This window comes from Chelonoidis abingdonii, chromosome 2 (assembly GCF_003597395.2).
Source record: "Chelonoidis abingdonii isolate Lonesome George chromosome 2, CheloAbing_2.0, whole genome shotgun sequence".
NCBI classification, from domain to species: Eukaryota; Metazoa; Chordata; order Testudines; family Testudinidae; genus Chelonoidis; species Chelonoidis abingdonii.
Genome location: NC_133770.1, coordinates 97,047,573 through 97,068,175, shown reverse-complemented (window position 1 = coordinate 97,068,175; position 20,603 = coordinate 97,047,573). Strand labels below are relative to the sequence as shown.

At 40.2% G+C, this 20,603-nt stretch overlaps 1 protein-coding gene across 2 annotated transcripts in view; it reads left to right on the top strand.

The window, feature by feature from the left end:
- AMPH (amphiphysin) overlaps positions 1–20,603 on the top strand; it is a 212,692-nt gene that overhangs the window by 94,991 nt on the left and 97,098 nt on the right. For both annotated transcript variants that reach the window (XM_075062593.1, XM_075062592.1), the window contains exons 3-4: positions 9,303–9,357; positions 18,525–18,619. In XM_075062593.1, the coding sequence (XP_074918694.1) occupies positions 9,303–9,357; positions 18,525–18,619 (150 nt within the window). The remainder of the gene's footprint in view (positions 1–9,302; positions 9,358–18,524; positions 18,620–20,603) is intronic.

The following is a 20,603-nucleotide window of genomic DNA, read 5'->3' as shown; positions in this document are numbered from 1 at the left end:
GCTGTCTGTCTGACGCCCCGGGGCTCCGGACCGCATTTGCGGCGGCTTCTCTGACCCGGGGCTGCCCTGGGATGTCGCGGGCTGCGCGCTGACCCCGGGGGCGCCCTAAGCTGCCGGGCTGCAGGCAGCTGCTGCCGCCGGCAGCTCAGACTATGCAGCAGCCGCTGCAACCATTTAAAAAATTTGGGGGGGGCGCCGCTTTTTGGCGTCCTAGGCAACCGCCTAGTTCGCCTAAATGGTTGCACCGGCCCTGGTTGTACCATTGACTACACTGGAGCTACGATGGTTTACGTCAGCAGAGGATCTAGCTCCAAATTTCCATTCACGTGCTTTATGCTACCATTTGTTGTTGCTGCTGCCACCCTGTGGTAAGAAAATGCACTCAAACAAATCATTTGGTGAAAGTATTAGGGCCCGATCCTCGTCTGATGAAAAAGCAGTATAGCTACACTGATTTACACCAGCTGTGAATCTGGTTCTTAGCCCACAATTTGTATTAAGAGAATGAATAGTAACAAACTATCACCTGGTAGCTAACTAAGGGTCCTTGTGCCCTTTTCTCTGTATCAGTCATAGACTAAAAGATATGAAGGTGAAGGATGGCACCAATATGTACTCTAGTCACCTGGAATTAATCTGAACTGAAATTCTACAGCAACCTTTTTCTTGTTGGAATGCCTGGGCACCCCACCTATAGATCTTAAATCTGTACTGCATAATGATGAGTGTAGAGCCCATTTCACACTCACTCCTGTGGTTGGGCTTGGGATGGAAAAAGGGACCAGTCAAAAAACAAGATTTTTCAAAGCTGCCAGAGTGATTTAGAAGTCTAATTCCCATTAACTTGTATTATTCCCTTACAGTTTTGAAAATCTCAGCATAAAACTGCAGAGAACTCCTGACACTTAGTATTTTGTGATAAAAATATGTAATTTACATGTTGGTTCCCATATCTCTGTCTGTTAATACAGCCTTCTTTCCTAAAACAGAGTGATGCCAAAAGTGATTCCCAGTGGATACTCTGCAGAAAGCTAGACTCTCCAAAGAATATTTAATCTCCAGTGGGGAATATTTTTCCCTAATCTCAAAACTGGTAATCAGGAAAGTCCCCTGTTCAGCTAACAGACATCTTCCCTGGATCAAGCCTGTGGCACAGCTGAGATGCATGCTGACCACTGAGTCCAATGAGGATGGGAATAAACACTGAAAGTCATCAGGGAAGGAGGAGGAATGCATTCCTGCTCGCCACTGGGAATCATTTTATCCTAAAATGTATGCATAATCACGATGGGCACACTGATAGGCTATGAAAGCTCAAAAACACACACTCTGTTTGTGCATTTCACCAGGACTACTAGGTGACCAAGTGTACAATTAAATCCCATATCAGTCTCACTAGTTTCCAACTAGACGTGATCTCAGGAAAGTGGAGAATCTGTACTTTCATAGGTTTATTTTTTCAGGAGATACCTGTCTACTCTCTAATGAATTCCACAATTCACATGAGACTGTAGGTGGTTGGGTTTGGGTGGGGCTTTTTAGATGTTCACTTCTACAAAATCTAAAATAGATAGCTTAATCAAATTAGGGTTAGTTTAGATTGCATCTTGACACTTCTTGGATGTGTTTACTTGTTATATCTCAGCCTTTTTTTAATGACTGTTAGTTGCTTTCTCTAAGAGAAACCTTGCTGTGATTTTTTTTTAAATGAAATTATCATTCAGTGTTGTATCCTACTTCAGGAACACTTCAAGTATCTGCCCACTGAGACACGAGACTTAATCAATATCTGGGCCTTGACAAATGGAGGGGATGCAGTCCAGCAGATCTATCCTGGTGGATATAGAATGTTTTAACACTGCCCCCCAACATGGGCCAATTACTCTTTAATTTTTTAAAAAAATATTAAAGCAAATGAGCATAAAAAGTACATTTGTTAAGAAGCCCACTAACACACAGCATTTAGATATAGATCATAAATGCATATAGGTACACATATAGGTAGGATATAAGTATAGATACAGAGGCAAAGTACAGTTATAGAAAGTATAGATCTATATAGCCCTGAATGTAGATATAGATTATATTCAGGAACACACTTTAGAGTCTGATCCTGCATTCCTCACATACCTAACATTTTCTTTGACTCCAGTGTAAGATTGAGGTATATAAATAATGCAGGCTCAGACCTCTAGTTATCTCCATTAGAAAACAGGAAAAAGATATAGACATTAGAGACCAAAAAATACCATGAGTAGAATATCCTGAATGGAACAGTATATGGTAAGCAGTAAACATAAGATGTGAAATAATTGACTTCTGTGGTCAACTTCTATCAAGACAAATCAAGGAAAACCTGTTTCATAATCTAAGAGGTACTAGTGCATTTGTGCCTCTTCTGCATTGTCAAGAAGAGGTGTGTTTTTTTTTAAACTTTAGTTAATTAGCCCAGATATTTGTGTTTTAACAAAGGCTCTGTCTGTATCAGCTCATCCCATCCTCTCGATGCCTGAATTTGCCACTTCTTTCATTACACTAATCACAGACTTACACTGTAAAGCACCATACATTTCCCATTCATATATAATAAAGAAATAAGAAACTTATGAGATAATTAATTAGTGGGATATAATGGATAAGGGAAGTGCAAGCAATGTGAATGGCACATGTCTTTAATATTAGACTTTGTGTGTAGGTTTGTTTTACAAAAATCAAGACTGGAAAGTCTGAGGTGATGTTGAGGGTGAGAAGGTAATGCTTAGAAGAACTGAGCACTACTATAAGATCATCTGCTGAGGGTGTCTTCTCTCCTCATTAAGACAGGGATTACAGAAACATGGCGGAATAACAGTCATGACTGGAATACAGGTATTGACGGGTATGTACTGCTCGAGAGAGAGAGAGGGAAGTATAAGTAGCAGGGCAGTATTGTATATCAGCGATGTGGATTGTGCTGAAAGGTTGTGATGTGTGCGTACTGGAGGGAGGTTACTAGTGGAGTTTCTCAAGGATTGATCTTGGGATTTATTAAATATTTTTATTAATGACCTTGGCAAATGAAGTAGGAGTGCGCTGATGAAATTTGCTGATCATATTAAGTTGGGGGGCATAATCAATAGAGAGGAGGATTGGAATATTGTACAGTAAGATCTGCATAGTTTTGCCATCTGGAGAAACAGATGTAGGATGAATTTTAATAGTACAAAGTGCAAGGTCATGCATCTAAGGTTTAATAATAAAAATGTCTGCTATGAGCTAGGAGCTCGTGAGTTGAAATCAACAGAGGAGGAAAGAGACCTGGGTATGTTGGTTGATCACAGGATCGCTATGACTCACTAATATGATGTGGTTACCAAAAAAGACAAATGTGATCCTGTGAGGTATTTCCAGTTCAGATAGAGAAGTATCAATGCCATTGAACGAGGTACTGGTAAGATCTCATTTGGAATACTGTGTACAATTCTGTTCACCCATGTTTAATAAAGATGAAGTCAAAGTGGAACAGGTACAAAGAAGATCTACTAGGATTATCAGGGGAATGGAGAGCCTATTTTATGAGAGGAGACTGAAAGAGTTCACTTTATTTAGCCTAGTAAAATCAAGGCTGAGCGGGGCTATGACTGATCTCTTTATATACATCGGAGAGTAAATACCAAGGAGGAAGAAGAGTTATTTAAGCTAAAAGATGATGTTGGCACAAGAGCAAATGGAAACAAACTGACCATAAATAAAGGAAGATTTCCAATCATCAGCAGAGTGAGGTTCTGGAACAGCCTCCTAGTAGGAGTTGTGGTGGCAAACAATTAGTTTTAAGAGAGAGCTTGACAAATTTATGATTGTATGATGGGGTTGCCTGTGGGGAGGGAGGGCTGAGCTCAGCAGCCCTGGAAGGTCCCTTCCAGTTTATATCTTATGTTTCTAAAATCTTATACCCCCCCCCCCCGCAGAATATTCTATTGTGGGTTGTTGTTTTTTTTTGTCTTCTTCTGAAGCATCAGAAATGGCCAAACTGAACATGGGACACTGGACAGGGTGAGGTGGTACTGAGATTTCTCTCTTTCAGTTGCTCACCTGGCTAGTTGTTGATCACATGCTCAACTGATTGCCATATGTGGGATCAGGAGGGAATATTCCCCTATGTCAGATTGGCAGTGACTTTGCCAGGTTTTCTCCTTGGTCTCCAGCCTGGGGCACAGGTTGCTTGCCAGGATCACCTGGATATCTCTCACTTAATCATTTGCCTGCCATTGTGGTGCTTGGGCATTGGTGTGCTTGTGGCACACAGTAGCTTCATCTCCCAATGCTCTAGTTTCAGTTGATGGGTTCAGTGGGCAGATGCTGGGTGGTGTCGATGGTCTGTGATACACAGAAGGTCATATTGGATCATCTGGTGGTCCCTACTGGCCTTAAACTCTCTGATTCTATCATTCAAACCCTACCTCTTTCAGCCTAGACTTCTCACAGTAACATCACCAAAGAAAAATAAAAGAATCCAGTCTCTGCTAGCTGGTGGAAAAAATGCAGAAGAATATATCGAGTGCACTTCCTAATTTGGGGAAGCAGTCAGATACCACAGTGATGGGAACCATACACAAGCCTAGATAGATAGAGATAGAAAATGATGTTAAAAACAGGTTTGGTGTACATTTTTGCCATTTGATATGCACATATACCTCCCATTGAGTTACCATGCATATCAATGGGTAGGATTTAGTCCTTCATATTTTTCAAGCTTTCCCTGCTGTCAACAGTTCTTTAAATTCATACTTTGACGTCTTTAAAGAATGTCAGTCCTCATCTGAAATGTATGCAAATTGAAGCCCTTGATGACGGCCTAGTTTTTTTTGCTAAGACTAATAACTGCATATTTCAATAAAGCATGTCAGCTGACTGATAAAGCAAATGCTTTAATTTGAACTGTTGTACCAGACATATTTAGTTATAAAATGACAAGGTTCTGTTAGGCTTAGATAATTGATTAACTCTTTTGTAATTCTGCCTCACAGTTTAACAAGTAATCTGTACCTGTGGCAATCAGGTGGTAGACAATGCTCTTGACTCTCATTAAGTTCAGGTGATTTATTCCTTTCAGATATCAAGTACGTGATACTTTCAGCCTTGCTGCATAAATTGCATTGTAGCTGTGTCTTGTAAATGAAATGATTACGAAAATCATGTCCCTATCTTTCTTGTTCAAAGAAAGTGTGAAACAATGATGCTTTGTAACAGTTCCATAAGCTGATACTAAGGAATTTTCCTAAATTCACGAAGTGGTGACATTCACATTCTAAATGGGGGGGAAAAAAGACATTTCTAATGTGTCTGATGGCAGAACCTTCCAGTTGCAGCTCCACTTCTAATTTTCTTCCTCCACATCTAGAAAAGTTTCCAGAGTCTTACACCAATTTTGTCCCTCATGTGACTAAATTTGCCCCTTAGTGTTTTAATTTGTGATTCAAAATATGCCTACCTACTGTACCATATTTATATTTTTCATTTAAAGGGCTCATTACTGGTTTAAGGGACCATGGAGCCCCATGGCTATGAAAGGTTAGGGGCTCCTTAAAAGTCAAGGATTTTCCTGGCCTCCCTCAACACGTTGTGTGTGCTTGACCCCTGCCCCAAGGTGCTCATGGCTTTGCTGGCCACAGGATATTGCTGATTATAAAATAGGACACCAGGGTTGGTGAATAAAAGAGAAGAAGAGAGTGATGTGTGACCCCGAGACCAAGGATTTGTATACAATAATTGTCCAAAACACCATTGTAAGTTACTGTTTTGGACATCACAGTAGAGTTTTGTGTTGTTTTTTAGTAAGAGATAGGTCAAATGATATTATTTTGGATGTGGAGCATTCCATGTCACTAGTATGTGCAATCTAATGAGATCGCCTATGAGATTATTCTGAACATATATATTAACTTTGACAACGTGTGACCTAATGGTAATATTCTGATTGATATCAAACAACTGGATTGTGAGGATTCTGCTATCCTTTTTGAGTTTTTTTCTTCATCTGTTTTTATGTATTATAAAACTCTTATTCTGTTTGCTGTCATGTTTTTGTTATATACAATGATGGTAAAATAGATATCAGTGTCTGCAAATAAATAAGACATGATTTGTTTTTAAAGTCTCTTTTAGGTGTACAGATGAATACAGCAGCAGACTGGTACATGCCAATTATTTTCCTTCTGGAAGCTACATCTCAATTAACAAAGTTGATAGACTGATTGTCTTAATGCAAATTCATGCAACGATTTCAGAGTTAGCGAATGCTTTAGTGTGATGGCTCAGAAAGGAAGGTGAATCCTCTGCATATATCCATCATAGCACATTCATTACAGCAGTAAATGTAGTGGGGTTTTTTTTCTTTTGCTATAGTTGTATTTTTCTTTCACTAGACTTCATCCTTAAATGCATGGTTTAAATTTCAGTTTCATGTCTGATGTGAGGTGTTGTTGAAGTGTTCCATGGCTTCTAGCACCATAAGCGTAACATGGAAGAATAGAAAAGAAAACCCTTTAAAATTGAAAGACAAAACTATGGGAACATTCAAAGAACAGAGGGGAAAAATATGAGATATGGTTAAAATTGAAAAACAAGATGCCAAAGCATTTCTCTTTGTTCTTATTGCTCACAGGACAGAGGGTGCATGATAGTGGGGACAAGAGAGGAGTGCATTGATTTCACTATGTGAAAAAACAGTTTGTTAGCTGATCAAATATCTTCACCAATAGCTACACTGTAAAATTGACAAGGCAGAGGATTTCTGAAGCAAATTTGCTTTTTTGTCTAGTAAGGCCTAATTCTCCTGTCATTGAAGTCTGTGGGCCTTTTGCTACTGATGTTAATGAAAGTTGGAACTGGCTGTGTCTCATAGAATATTTGCTGGTGGAGTTTGTGTTGCTTAGATACGTCAGTGACTTGAGCCCTAAAATAGCATAGATTGAGAGAGCTGCACCTTTAAGTTCTGACTGTTCATACAGAAGGATAATGCTAACAGTCGATATGATCAAATATGACCTTTTTTCATATGTCTGTATGTCTAGTGATCACTGGCAACTCATGACATTTACTGACTGGCCATAGAATATTACATAGTTTTTGTGATGTTACCCTAAAATAGTATGTGGAATTGGAAACTATTTCCTGAATAACTTGTGTCACTACCGCATCTTTTGTTGCGTGCTTGTTATTCTAAAACTGTGGTAGTATATCATATACAATTCTGTCGTTTACCTCTGAACAGTACATAGACATTGTAATTAAAATGGGACCTGGATAGCTCAGAGGATTGGTAACATGCTATGGAACCTTCCAGTTGTTGGTCACTGAGTTAAATCCATCAAGTTAATGAACGACCGAAAGTCTTTACAATCTAACCGTCTGTTTGCGATACGAGACGGGGGATTTAATCAAGTTCATAGTAGAAGTGTGTCTACATCCAAAACCTCACCATTACAGTTGGACTAGAACCCATGTTAACTGTCTCAGCAAAGAAACCATGAATGGGAACTGAATTCTCCTCTCACCAGGGGTGAAATTAGAGGGAGCGCACAGCTCCTCTGTCTCTGCTAAAAGCAGAGGAGAAACTCCCCTCCTCTCCCTGGGTCAGGTAAGTAGAGTGGCCCATAGCTCCTACTCCTCCTTGATACTGTGATGACAACTTCCCCACCAGTTTCAGTCTACAGGCAGCATGGAAAATTGTGTTTTTGCAGCCCCCCATAGTGCCCAATTCTGCAGAAAACAAACAACTTTAATCTACATAGCTCACACTCCAACAGTACATTCCTTTCAAAAGTACCTTTTTCAGTGAGGATAATTTGTATTAAACCATTTAAATTGTGTATTTATCTAATCTGACAAAATCACAAGAGATACTTATCCTAGCCATTTATGCGCCCCTTACCTGAGCACTTTAGGCACCTAAGGGCAGATCCTCAACGGGTGTGAAGTGTCATAGCTCCACTGATTTTTAGTGTACACCAGCTGAGATCCACCCCCCCCCAGAACGTTCAGATAGCTCCCAAAAGTGGCTCCTAACTTTCATATTAAAAACATGATTAAAGCTCAGAACACACAACTGATGCTTCAGTTAGGCAGAGCTCGGACATACATGAGAAAATATGACAGCAAGCTAATATTCTTAAACAATAGCTTCAAAAGAACTATTTAAAGGATACTGGACAGTAATATACATCTAAGGTGTTCCTAATTCTGCAGAATATGAAAAGTATCCTAAAGAACAGCTTTTTGGATCTAAAGTATGCTTAAGGGCACTAAAATATGACAGACTTTCTTTTTTGTAAATACTTCTCTGAAGTGTGAAACATGAACTGTGTTACAATCGCAGCTTAAGTACACCAATCAGTATTCTTACCTTTGATCTTTGGGATTCTCAAAGGATGTTGATAATAGATAAAGAAAGATCCCCTTGATGTACTTGCAAAGGAAACAGTTAAGATTTCAGAGCAGACTGTAGGATTTTATTGCCAAAGTATTTTTCTTAAGAGTGCTTTATCCTTTTGGAACAATATTAAGTTTCCAGTAACATTTCAGTGGTTATTTAGTGCCATTATGGCAGCAATTTTCTGAAAAATTGCTAATAGAGCAGTAAGGATTGAGAAGACCTTTAGAAATAATTTAAAGGGTAAAATGACCTTATTTTTTATAATAGCCAGTAAAAAAACTTCTAAATTATTTTTGAAATCCCTTTGCCAAACTATTATGAGATTTACAGTTGGGGCCAGATCTTCAACTATATAAATTGGCGTAGTTCCATTGACTTTAATAGCAGGTAGATTCTGGGTTTTAATTAATTATATGTTCATTATTGTTAGGGAAAAGATAGGATATCATACAGGTTGACCAGACCTTGGCTTTGAAATACATGACCACCTTGCTAATTGGAATTCTTCTCTGTGTGGAGGACCAGCACAAGGACTATTCCCCCAACTGAAACCTCAAATGACAGTTTAAGTGGTGCATAAGATTTATACGAGCCAACATCTGCGTGTGTATATCTGTGTTTGTACATGTACACATATGAACAAAGAGGGTGTATGTAATGTTTAGAATGAGTCATAATGTGGCATGATCTGATGGATATTTTCTGAAATTGGTTTTTATTGCTAATTAAGCTTTAGAGGCACTTTCAGTTATTTTAAATAACTGTTATATGGATGTATTCTAAAACACATGAGACACTGATGGAAAGTGCCCATTCTGGAGGTATGTGGATTTTGCTCAGCTACATTCTAGATATACCACCTCTATTTTCATGTCTTTCTTTTTTTCAGGCGGAAGGTTCCAGGCTCCAGAGAGAGCTACGCGGATATTTAGCTGCCATCAAAGGTAACTTTTTATGAGGCTTAATATTTGTATTTATTTTTTAACAGTTTTTGTAAAAAGATGCCCAAACAAATTGGCTGTTTGGAAATAATTTAAAATACAGAATGGGGAATCAGAGTATAGTTGTGTGGCCTGCCCAACAGAGAAGGTCAAGTGAGAGAGATCATTTTTCTCATCATGATGCTTCATTTCTGATTTGGTATCTTGCATTGGCACTGTGATCTAAGCTCTGAATTTCAAAATGTGTGGCCCCTCTTTACATGCGTGAAGCCTTGCACACACATTGTTGCATGCTATTCCTTGTGCAGATAAGGGATATATTTCATGTGCACAAACTCCCATTTGAGCATGCAGAACAAGCAAAAACCAGAGCTTGCATTCTGTTGCTCACTTCACAACTGATAGTGTCCAGAAAATATTATGCCCCAGTAGAGGCCACTGGTGATCATGCTACCAGTTTTGAATGCTGCACTTGACCTCTTCAGCCATAATGCCTGAAGACATTTCTGCTCAGGCAGTGGATCACTTCCTCTCACTCCTGGTCAGTTTGACTCAGGCTCTAAGTCTTTGTGTTGAGGTTTATCACACCTTTCTGACTGTTGAGTCCATAATATATTACCTTTCATCTACCAAAGAAAAAATAATTTCTTCTTTTGGGATCAAACCTGGACCTGAGTTGTTTTCTATGCTCTCCACAGAAGTTCACTGCACATCAGCCAAACATCAGGGATAAAGCAGAGTTGTTTAAATCCTAGTGGACATGTAAATCCAACCCATTGAATACAATTACTCCCTGCAGATAGGTTTCTCTTTTGTAATTGCCTCTTCTGTAAAACCTTTGAAGGTATTTGGGGTCTGATTCCCTGGGGATAGCAAAAGGAGGAGGCCATTGGAGAGATGATAATGTTTTCCTGATTCTTTATTCAGCTCCTTCCCCAAGATTCTTTAACATGGACCAGCTAGCAACAGTGCTCAAAGAATTTCTTGTTGCAGTTACTGCAAGTCATAACAAAGTTTCAGAGGACATGGATATTCTAGGAAATTCTTGTTGATGAGAATCACAATATGGGAATAAAAAGAATAGCTCAAGTTGTTTACCATTTATTGTTTGTCTAATTGTGCGAGGCATTGTTCAAAAAAGTCATATAACACGCATGTGACATTCCTTGGTATCTAGATCAGAACAAATTATTTTACAGTTGGAAGGAATATGAACTCTTTTTTTTTGGCACTGCCTGGTGCTAGTATTGTGTCATCATTACTCAGACCCCTAGCATTACCAGCCGTATATTTCGTGAAAGAAATTATGATGTGGCTGCTTGTTAGCCAGATAATTTTTCCTCAATGTAGACTGATTATTTTCACGATGCTTTGATGTCTGTGCTGGTGACAACAATCCTCCTCTTCATCTCTATTTATTTTTTAATGTTTTGCCCCTTAACAGCCTTTATTTACTTCATTATTTAACGAATACTACCCTTTGCACCGAATTTACTTTAACTTTATGTGAAAGTTCTTGATTCGCTTCATCAGTAATGCTGGTCTGTTTGAATGTTTCTCATAATGTCTAAATTGTTGTCTAAATTTGAAAATCTCTTGAACTCAGTTTATTCCTGATATGATGCATGAAATGAGTTTGGGTGGATCATTACCTTCTCAGTGATCATCTCAAGAAAAGTAACATAATCACAACTAGCATCAAATGGCATCCTTGTTGGGAATCATATTTAGCACAAAATGATCTATTTTGCCAAGGCAGACATACAGCAGCTCTTGTTAAAAATGTCACACAAGGGGCAGTGATATTGAATATGTAATGAGGAATTGCTGTAAATGTACTATGCCAAGATTATGCAAACAATAAAACATATTATTTCATGAAGGTAACAACACCCCATATTTACACTGTACTAAACTGTGCCTGGCTTCTGCATGGCCACACAGGCAATAAAGGGGAATAACCCCTTTCCCCCTGGTGTGGCCATACGGCACTTATGTGGAGCCTGTTCTGGGTGTGGGTGGGGAACAGGGACTGCTCACCCAAAAGCGAACAACTGAGCACAAGGTGTAGTCAGTCAGGAGTAATCCCCTCCCTTCATCTCCCCCCTCCTCCCCCTCACCTGATGCGCTGTTCTCCCCCATCCGCAGAGAACAGGTTTTGTACTTCAGAGGAATTGTACTTCAGAGAGACACCTGTGCCCTGGTACTCCTCCAAGGGCCGTAGTGCTCTGTGTTGCCCTATGCATGTAGCTGTGCCGAAAGATTTAGATGAGCTCCTAGAAAAAGCAGCAGAAGATTGTCCAGTCACATCAGTGATGAGGAAACTGCTGAACATTCTTCAAACTAATGTCAAAATTTGCATTAGTTGAAACTGCAACATTCCAGCCCACACAAGTACGAGTTGAGGGTGTTCACTGCAAAGCAAATAATAGATCAGTGTATAGTTCTTGAGCTGGTCAGTGCCTTCACTGTAAAAGGATAATATTATCTTGTAATGCTGACATTTGAGGCATATATGGAAATTCTGCTACTTTATCACAGTTGCACTTACTGAATAGTACAACGACTGTTCTTGAATTGGTAGATGGGCCCTGCCTTGAAGAACTTCATTTTGTGTATTTTACTGTGCTGACACATTGTTGGAGTTCAACAAATAAATAATAACAACAACAAACAATTATGCTATGTTTTAGCATAGGGACTTATACACAGGAGATGAGTCTGCACTTTCTAACCATATTAACAGAGGGAATGTATACAGTGACTTCATATATTTGGAGAAGGCACTGTCTTTTTGTTCTGTGTTTGCACAGTGCCTAGCACAGTGGGATTTTGGTCCATGACTGAGGTTCCTAGGTACTACAGTAGTAGCAATAAATAATTAATAATTAGTCATATTTAGAAGTGTTTCTACAGTCCAGAAATACTGTTAGTTGATGTGGTAGGCAGAAACAGACATTTGAAATTCTGAGCAGAATTACAGAGCCTGCATCAATTGCTGCTCTTTAATTATGGATACATTTTTGATGAGACGGCTGATACCTTTATCAGAACAGATTACACTGGTAGTTATTTTCAAAGATATAAGTACAGCAGAACAGCATCTGAGTCTGAGGAGGTGGACAAACTGAAACATTTAAACTCTAATTAAAAGGATTTTCTCTTTTATTTGGCAGAAAGCTGCCATGATATGAACTTAATTTTACTCCATGACATTAGAATCATAGGATTCTAGAAGTTAAATGTGGAAAAGCTGTAGCAGATCATTGCATGCTTCAAACAATAGGTAGTCAAATGACCCTTCTTTGACCATTTTTTGTTCATTCATTTTAATGTAAAGAAAAAGATCATTTCTGAATTTTAATAATGCACATTCCTAAGAGAAAAGAGTTTCTACAGCATTCATGCTCCTCCCTGGCTCTGTGGTGCTTCCTAAATCTCTTGACTTTAGCCTATCCAGGCCCTTCTTATCCCTCTGTGGCTCTTGCTCTTTTCTGACCATTGGAAGGAATAAGGTAATTGTGTTAAATAAATGTAGAATATTTGATTTTATGAGATGCTAGTACGAGAATGCTATACCTCATCTGCATTTCTGTATCATTGTGGCTACATTTCGCTGCATCTCTTCAACCTCTATTAGTACTATCATAGAGCAGAGGATTAAGGGACTGGATAAAATTTCCCTGATTACTATAGTTTTCATCTGATGACTGGGGTCCTTCCTTCCCTCAAACCTCTCTAGTATCACGTGCCTTCAGGGCTCTCTGGGATTTTTATCTCTGAGCTCTTCAAAAGCCAGAGAGAGTTGTAGTTGGCTCTAATCAATGTTGCATTTAATGGTCCTGAATTTTAAATAAATCCTAAATCAACCTCCCTTTTTGCACCCCTAAGTTATTTGCAAGGTACACAAAGGCATGTAAACGTTTACTTGCAGTTATTTGTGGATGCAAAGTGATTGGATCAAGCCCTGTCTTTCTTTGATCATTTGATATGACATGGAAATCACAGCTGGTCTACAGAAGAGCTGTAGGAAAGCTCTCACATTCTGTGGCTGACAGATGAGCTCCTATCATACATTGACATAAATTACTTCAAGTTAGTCATTTCCTTTCTTAGAATTTGTCTTTTGGATGAGATTTACTAAAGAACCCTGTTAATTCCTCTGAGAACCTCACTTGGAAAAGACCCCTCCCCACTCGAGTAATAAAATACTAGGAGCCGGGACAGATTGCTCAGCTCAAGCCACAGCTACAGAAATTTCTCATAGATTGAGCAGGGCTCTCCATTTGGAACACAAGGAGGTCAGCCCCAGAATGTGTAGATCACAAGGGAGCAACTGGAGTTCAGGGCCCAACACATAGCAACCGTTTTCCTCTGAACTTTATCCATGGCTGTCTGCTGGCTTTAGGCTCCCTGGCAGCCTGGTTTAATGGATGCTGTGCCATTATGATACCCTGCTGCCTTTGGAAACACCCATCCGTGGGAGCATCACATCTTGGAAGGTCTCCGCTTCTTCATGCTTTATAATGTTTAAAGCAAATTACTTCTAGAGTAGGTAGGGGCAGACTTGTTCCCTCCCATGCCTGCCCTGCTGCCTTCAGGCTTGTCCTTCTGCATGTGTGGATCCCTAATCTTCCTAAGAGCCCTTGCAAGATCCAGGGAAGGTGGCTCTTCTACATGGAAAGAGGGAGTAGATTTCAACCATGCGAGGCTCTCAGAGGAAAGATATAACTCTCAATAGCTGGATTATTTTACTAAGTAACTCAATTATTTAATCATTTCTAGTGATTAAATAGTAAGTGATCCAATTACCAAGAACAAGCAATACCAATTCAACAATTGATATTAAATATGAATTGCGAACTGCTCATCATTGTTACAAATTATTTTACCATTCCTCAGAACTTAAATAGCTTTTTAAAAGTAATTTATCTTTCTCAGTGACAGCAGTTAAGAGAGAGAGCGAGACAGACAGCTCACAGCCTAGGAATGTCACTAATCCTCTTAATTTCAGTATTGAATAACACATAAGAGTTATCAGTATATGACAAATATTGAATGTGAATACAAATCAATAGTCCCTAGACATTGTGAGTTCATGCTAAGCCAGTTGTGTGCACATATACAAATGGGAAGCCACATGCTGAAAGCCTGGCTGTAGATCATTGTACATATATACATACACACATGAAGAATACAGCAATGAATATAGCATAAAAACTATAGTCAGGAGGCAAGAATCATAGTCACAAGGCCAAATTTAGCACTGTGGTGCAATTAGGTATAATTCCCACTATCTTAGGCTACATCTGAATTTGGTCTATGGGGTCTACCGCAATATGGGGAAAGAACAGATTATTGGACATTAATACAATATTATATTTGCACTTTTCTGGTGTATTTTTGATACAGGCCAAGCATGATAAAGAGTCCTTTACATTTTTTTTAAACAGAAGTATAACTAGGATCTGCAACATTTAAATAATATTTGTCCTTTCTGCTACTGCATTAGTGGAAAAAAATGACTTGCTTGGAAAAAATATGAGAATGTCTGATCAGTTTTGCAGTTGTGTGTGTATTAATCCACGACACTCGTAGGTTATGTTCTCACTTATTTATCTATTTAGTCATTTTAATAATTGATGCCCTGCATAATATCTACATGTTCAGGATTGGTTGGTTTGTTTTCATTTTGTTTTGTTTTTTTCAGGTTTTACAAATAATGAATGTTGAATTTTGTTATTGGTATTCGTTGTTGTTGTTTGCTATTTCCTCTTGTGCATCTATTTATACATATATTGTTTTATGTGCTTTTTATTGTTTTTATATAAAATATAATGTTTAAAAGAAAGTATTTGTCAATAGAGATGATCTTATACCCAGCACTGATTTTTGTTTGTACAGTATCATATCTGTGGCTGAACTGAATGTAAACAGCAGCTAAATATAAAGATCAGGGCTTTGTTGGCGTGTGTACTGCAGGAACATATTTTGTGGGCGTAGTACGCAGTGTGCTCAAGGGCACAAGAGCGAAGAATGATGTTTCAGAGTGGATCAAAGTGTGAGTAAGGATGCGTGACCCTCCCTGACATGTGCATTTTTATTGAGTGAATGGTCAGAACACAGTATTCCTAAAAGCAACAATGCTGCTTTGTTTCTTTTTTTTATTGGCTGAATTAATTTATGCCAGTAGAAAGAGGATTTGATATAGGGCTCTACTAAAATATTTGAAAATCCTCTTCATTTTGTCTGGTAGATTCTAAATCACATTTTAAAAAAATCAGTAATACCTTTAAGGTCCAGTGATGCATCATTCCTAGCAAGGATCAGGTAGCCATACCTAGAGAAGAGAGTGAATTCCAGCAGAGGGAGGGAAATCCTCCTTAAGCCCTTACCATCAGTTTGAACATTCTGGGCTAGATTGTGGCATTAAATAACAGTCCTGCACTGGGAGTGATGCACCAAGCCCAGTTGGAGCATTGTGAAGCATTGTACACAGTGTCTCCTATTGCTGTGGGTGCAGCGAATGTGCCACTCTGCATTTAGCTAGCTCCACCAGCCTGCCACGGGGTTGAGATGAGGCTTGGCCCTCCTCTCTCCCCTTTCTTGCTCTCCTACCCTCTTCCACACAAACCTCTGTTAGCATTCAGAGCCCTGAGGCGCTCCACCATTCCTTGGTCCCAGCCTGCTCATATAGTGGCAAGACATCCATGGATTTAATGGTGCAAGATTGAATGCAAAAGCTCCCATAGAAAATCATTTTTGTAAACAGAAAAGTACTTTGTCATTTTACTTTTAATGTCCCATGTGTTTTTCAAATGGTGGGCAATGAGTGGGAGGTCACTGAGCAGATCACAAAATACCTTCCTTGGAGTATTCTAGCAGGAGTTTCAGGCTATTCCAGATTTAGGGGGTAACGTCTGTATTTCTTTCCAGGGAAAATTGAAATTTCACTGCTATTCTGATATTCAGTCAATTAAGGGTTAATTCTAAAGCTTACACTAGAGCTATTTCCAAGGCAGAGCAGATGTTCTGTAGCAAACAAAGATTCTGGCTGGCAATTTTTTTGTAATTAAAAAGCTGGATTTTTTTCAAGCATTCCGTTTTGTTGTCGTTGGAATTCAGCTCATTTCAGCAGGTTTTATGTAAAAGTTTAAATAAAGTTTGTGTATAATTATAATGTTGGCGTGACCCTTAAGGGTATCTCAAGAAGGGTCAGTTCACTCCTGCAGATAGAGCCAGGATTTCATCCACCATTAAAATCAACAGCAACACTCCCATCTTCTTCAGTCAGACCAGCTGATCTGGGTTTGATTCTCCTCTCACAGGTTTAGACTGATGTTACCTGTGCTCACTTCAGTGAAGGTTGCTTCTTACTTACGTCAATGTAAGTGAGAAGAAATCAGACATTTTGTATATTACAGAGTGATTAAAATGGTCCAGCTAGTCTACTGTCTTCTCACCAGTAATGGCCAGTGGTTCAAAGGAGGGTATAAGAATCTCATTGTTACAACCTGGCACAGTACCCCTCTGTATGACCACCAGTCTGTTGCGAGTGGACTCCTTCACTGAGTCCCATGTGCTTTCAAACCAACTGGGTCTGGACAGAATTATAGTCACTGTTTCTAGCTTTGGGTTTGTTACGCACATTTCCAGGCTCAGACCCTTTGTCTGATCCCTTCCTGGGGACATGGGACTGCAATGCAACTACGCTAAACCCTGAACCTCTGCCTCAGTCCTCCCAAGCTCCCAACTACCAGTCATGTACACAAGCTCCCACAGAGCTCTGCTGAGGCTGTGGTCTCTCTGAGCTACTTGTTTAACCCTGTATGGGACAATGTGGCAAGAAAGCAAGGAACACAGGTTTAGCAAAGGAATTTCTTAACCAAAAGAATGCTTACTCTTGAAAGCACTCAAGACTTACAGATTTTTAAAATGACAAAAGGTCTTGGAATGCCACCTTCCCCAGTCTGATCTCACCCCTTTATGCGAGTCGATGTTTCAGGCTGGGTAGAGTCTCTCCTGCACATCCTGCTTAGGTGTTACAGTGGCTGGCCTCTTGCACAGAGCAGCATGCTCTCTTGAACAGCGTCTCTGCCTGCTTGCCATGTGCTCCCCTGGCATGCTTCAGCCCCATTCATGCTTGCACCACCTGCATAGAAAAAAGTTGTTCCATGAGGGTGAGCCAGCGGCTGAAAGCATTCAAAGTTGATCGCTACAGACTGCCATTTTGTTGGCGTCTCAATGACAGTCCTTCAGCAAGTTTTCAAGTGATTTTCCTGGGCAGAGCCACTATCTGAATGGGCAAAGCTTCTATCTGAGTGTAATTCAATATGCTGCCGTGGAACAGTTTAGACACATGTTCAGCACATAATACAGAATGGAGTTCATAATTTTATACAAAGATACCCTACTCTGTCGCACTCATAATAGACTATAAAGGATATTTCTTGTTAACTCCAGGTAGTTAGTGGCTGGTTTATGCCCTAAACATGAATGTTTATTTTTTGTTGAAAGCTATATTCTTACCACACCAATAAGCGTTATATATAGGGCCCTACCAATTTCATGGCCCTGAAAAACAAGTCACAGACCATGAAATAAGCCATTCCCCATGAAATCTGATCTCCCCTATGCTGCTGAGAACACCCTAGCTGAGGGCTCCTAGCTGCGAGTCCCAGCCACTCTCAGCTGGAAGATCACCTTCCGGTGCCTCCACGTGCTGCAGGAAGCTCTGGGGCTGGGCAGCAGCCCCAGAGGTTCTTGCAGCCAGAGGAGGCTTGCGGAGATGGGTCCCATCTCCCCCTTGCTTCTGGGAGAGCCCCAGCTGAGGGCTCCTAGCTGTGAGTCCTGACCAGGCTAGGAGGGATAGGACTTGTCCTTCCCATGACTAGCCACTCTCAGGTCGGGGGAGATCAGTCCCACCTCTGGGTACCTTTTGGGTTGGGACCCTCACGGTTACAACACCATGACATTTTAGAGGTTAACATCTGAAAATGTGAAACAGATGAATTAAAAAACCCTCTGGCCGTGAAATTGATCAAAATGGACCATGAATTTGGTAGGGTCCTATTTATAGAGAAGGGGAAAAAGGTGGAAGTAAATAAAGATTTGACCCACTATTCCCTGTGTTGCGCATAATAATATATTGTTTTTCTACAAAATCCTAGGCATGCAAGAGGCCTCTAAGAAGCTTACAGAGTCTCTTCATGAAGTATATGAGCCCGAATGGTATGGCCGGGAAGATGTAAAAATGGTTGGAGAGGTAAGAGGTGTGAATATGAAGAAACATGGTTGAGAATAGATTCGTCTGAACCAAAGAATGGAAATACTAGCTTTAAGTCACCGAGTTCCTCGTTTACTGTACTAATGTATTGGTGCAGAATGTAATTGTAGGGCTCCTAGAGAGCATCTCATAGTAATCAGAAAACGCTCCATGAACCATATTTACATCTTAATGCAGCGAAATAATTATTTTTATTTTTAAAATGAAAACTTGGTTGACATTCTAAACCATTATGCACAATGGCTTTATTCTTGTCTGTCTAACACTCATTTAAAACCCAGGTAATTACTCCAGATTTACCTCAATGTACTGGAAGTGAGAGCAGACTGAGGCTCAATAACAGTTATTTGACCAGCTACTGCGAGGCATCTTATATGCATGTTTATAAGATTTTGAATGTTCATGATCATCCCATAGTATTTCATATAACAGTAGGACTAATTATAAGATAAAGAATACTTGATTGTGTACTGACTTTTCTCTAGCCAGAATCTGTTCTTGTTTACAGTGGTGCAAGTCTGGAGTAACTCCACTGAGGGGTTACTCCAGATTTACAACATTGTGAGAGTAGAATATGACCCTTTTATCTTTGGACCAGGCTTTGTGGTGATGGTGGTTTTACTGAATTTCTTTCGTTAGGGTGTAATAAATATTAGAGGCCAAATTAGGAAGCAAGTGTAAGCAAGTTTAAATCCCATGGAAGTCTATGGGCAAATTTACTGATGACAAGAGGGTGTAAGTTGATCAGAAAACTGATGTAAATTATAATTGAACTTAATTTGTACTGATCTGGTATTAAGTGTGGGAGCTGTACGGGGGCGGCTCCAGGCCCCAGCACACCAAGCACGTGCTTGGGGTGGCAAGCTGCGGAGGGTGCTCTGCTGGCACCGCGAGGGCGGCAGGCAGGCTGCCTTCCGCGGCTTGCCTGTGGAGGGTCTGCTGGTCCCGCGGCTTCGGTGAACCTCCTGCCAAAGCCGCAGGACCAGCGGACCCTCTGCAGGCAAACCACCGGAGTCAGCCTGCCGTGCTTGGGGTGGCAAAATCTCTACAGCTGCCCCTGGAATTGTAGCAGGAAAAACAAATACAAACTCTCCTGTTAATTGCTTTTTCTGCTATTCTCCCACCTTGCTCCCTGCCAGTGGAATATGTTACATTTGTGTAAACACACACAATGCCAGATCAGTGTAAGTTATACTAATTCACTGCTTATACCCACTTAAATTTATTGTCCAAACAACTTACATCTGACATATAGCTTATATTACCATTTACATTATTGCTAATTTTGGACTTGGGGACAGAATCATATCTCATAAACACTATTATAAATCCAAAGTATTACCACTGATTCCAGAAGAGTTACTCTGGATTCACCAGTGTGATGGATCTGCTAAGCAGGAGACTACAACTCACATCAGTCCCACATCCCACTGCATTTCCATTTCCGCTGGCCAGGTAAGGGAAAGATCCTGAACTAAAAGCTGTCTGGGCTCTGCTGGGAGGCAGTAGCCACATGGCAAGAAGGGAGCTGCAGAGAAGCTGAATTCAGAGCAGATTCCTCAAGAACTGTATACAGAAATGCATGTGGAACGGGTTGTGGCTGCTAATATTACAGCCAGGTGCAGGTTAGTGTGGTATGCATAGGAGAACAGCAGCAGCTGGGCAGGAAGCCAGTGCAGAAGTGTGGCAAACTGGGAATGTTCTTAATGTTTTCTCTGAATACTGTGTTGGTGCCTCAGTGTCTTCTATGCAGTTCTTAAGTATCTAGGTGGTAGAATAAGGGTGTGTGATTGCTACAGAGCAAAGGGCCAGTGCACCTAAATGCCTGGCACTCTGTCTCCTAGCAACTGATGGCCTGGGCCCCTTCTCTGCAAAGGTGCCAACTGAAGGTGTTGGAGACAAAGAGATCAGGTGACCTCCTGGTCTGGGGAAGGAACTGAGCAGGGAGGAGGGGCTGGAGGGG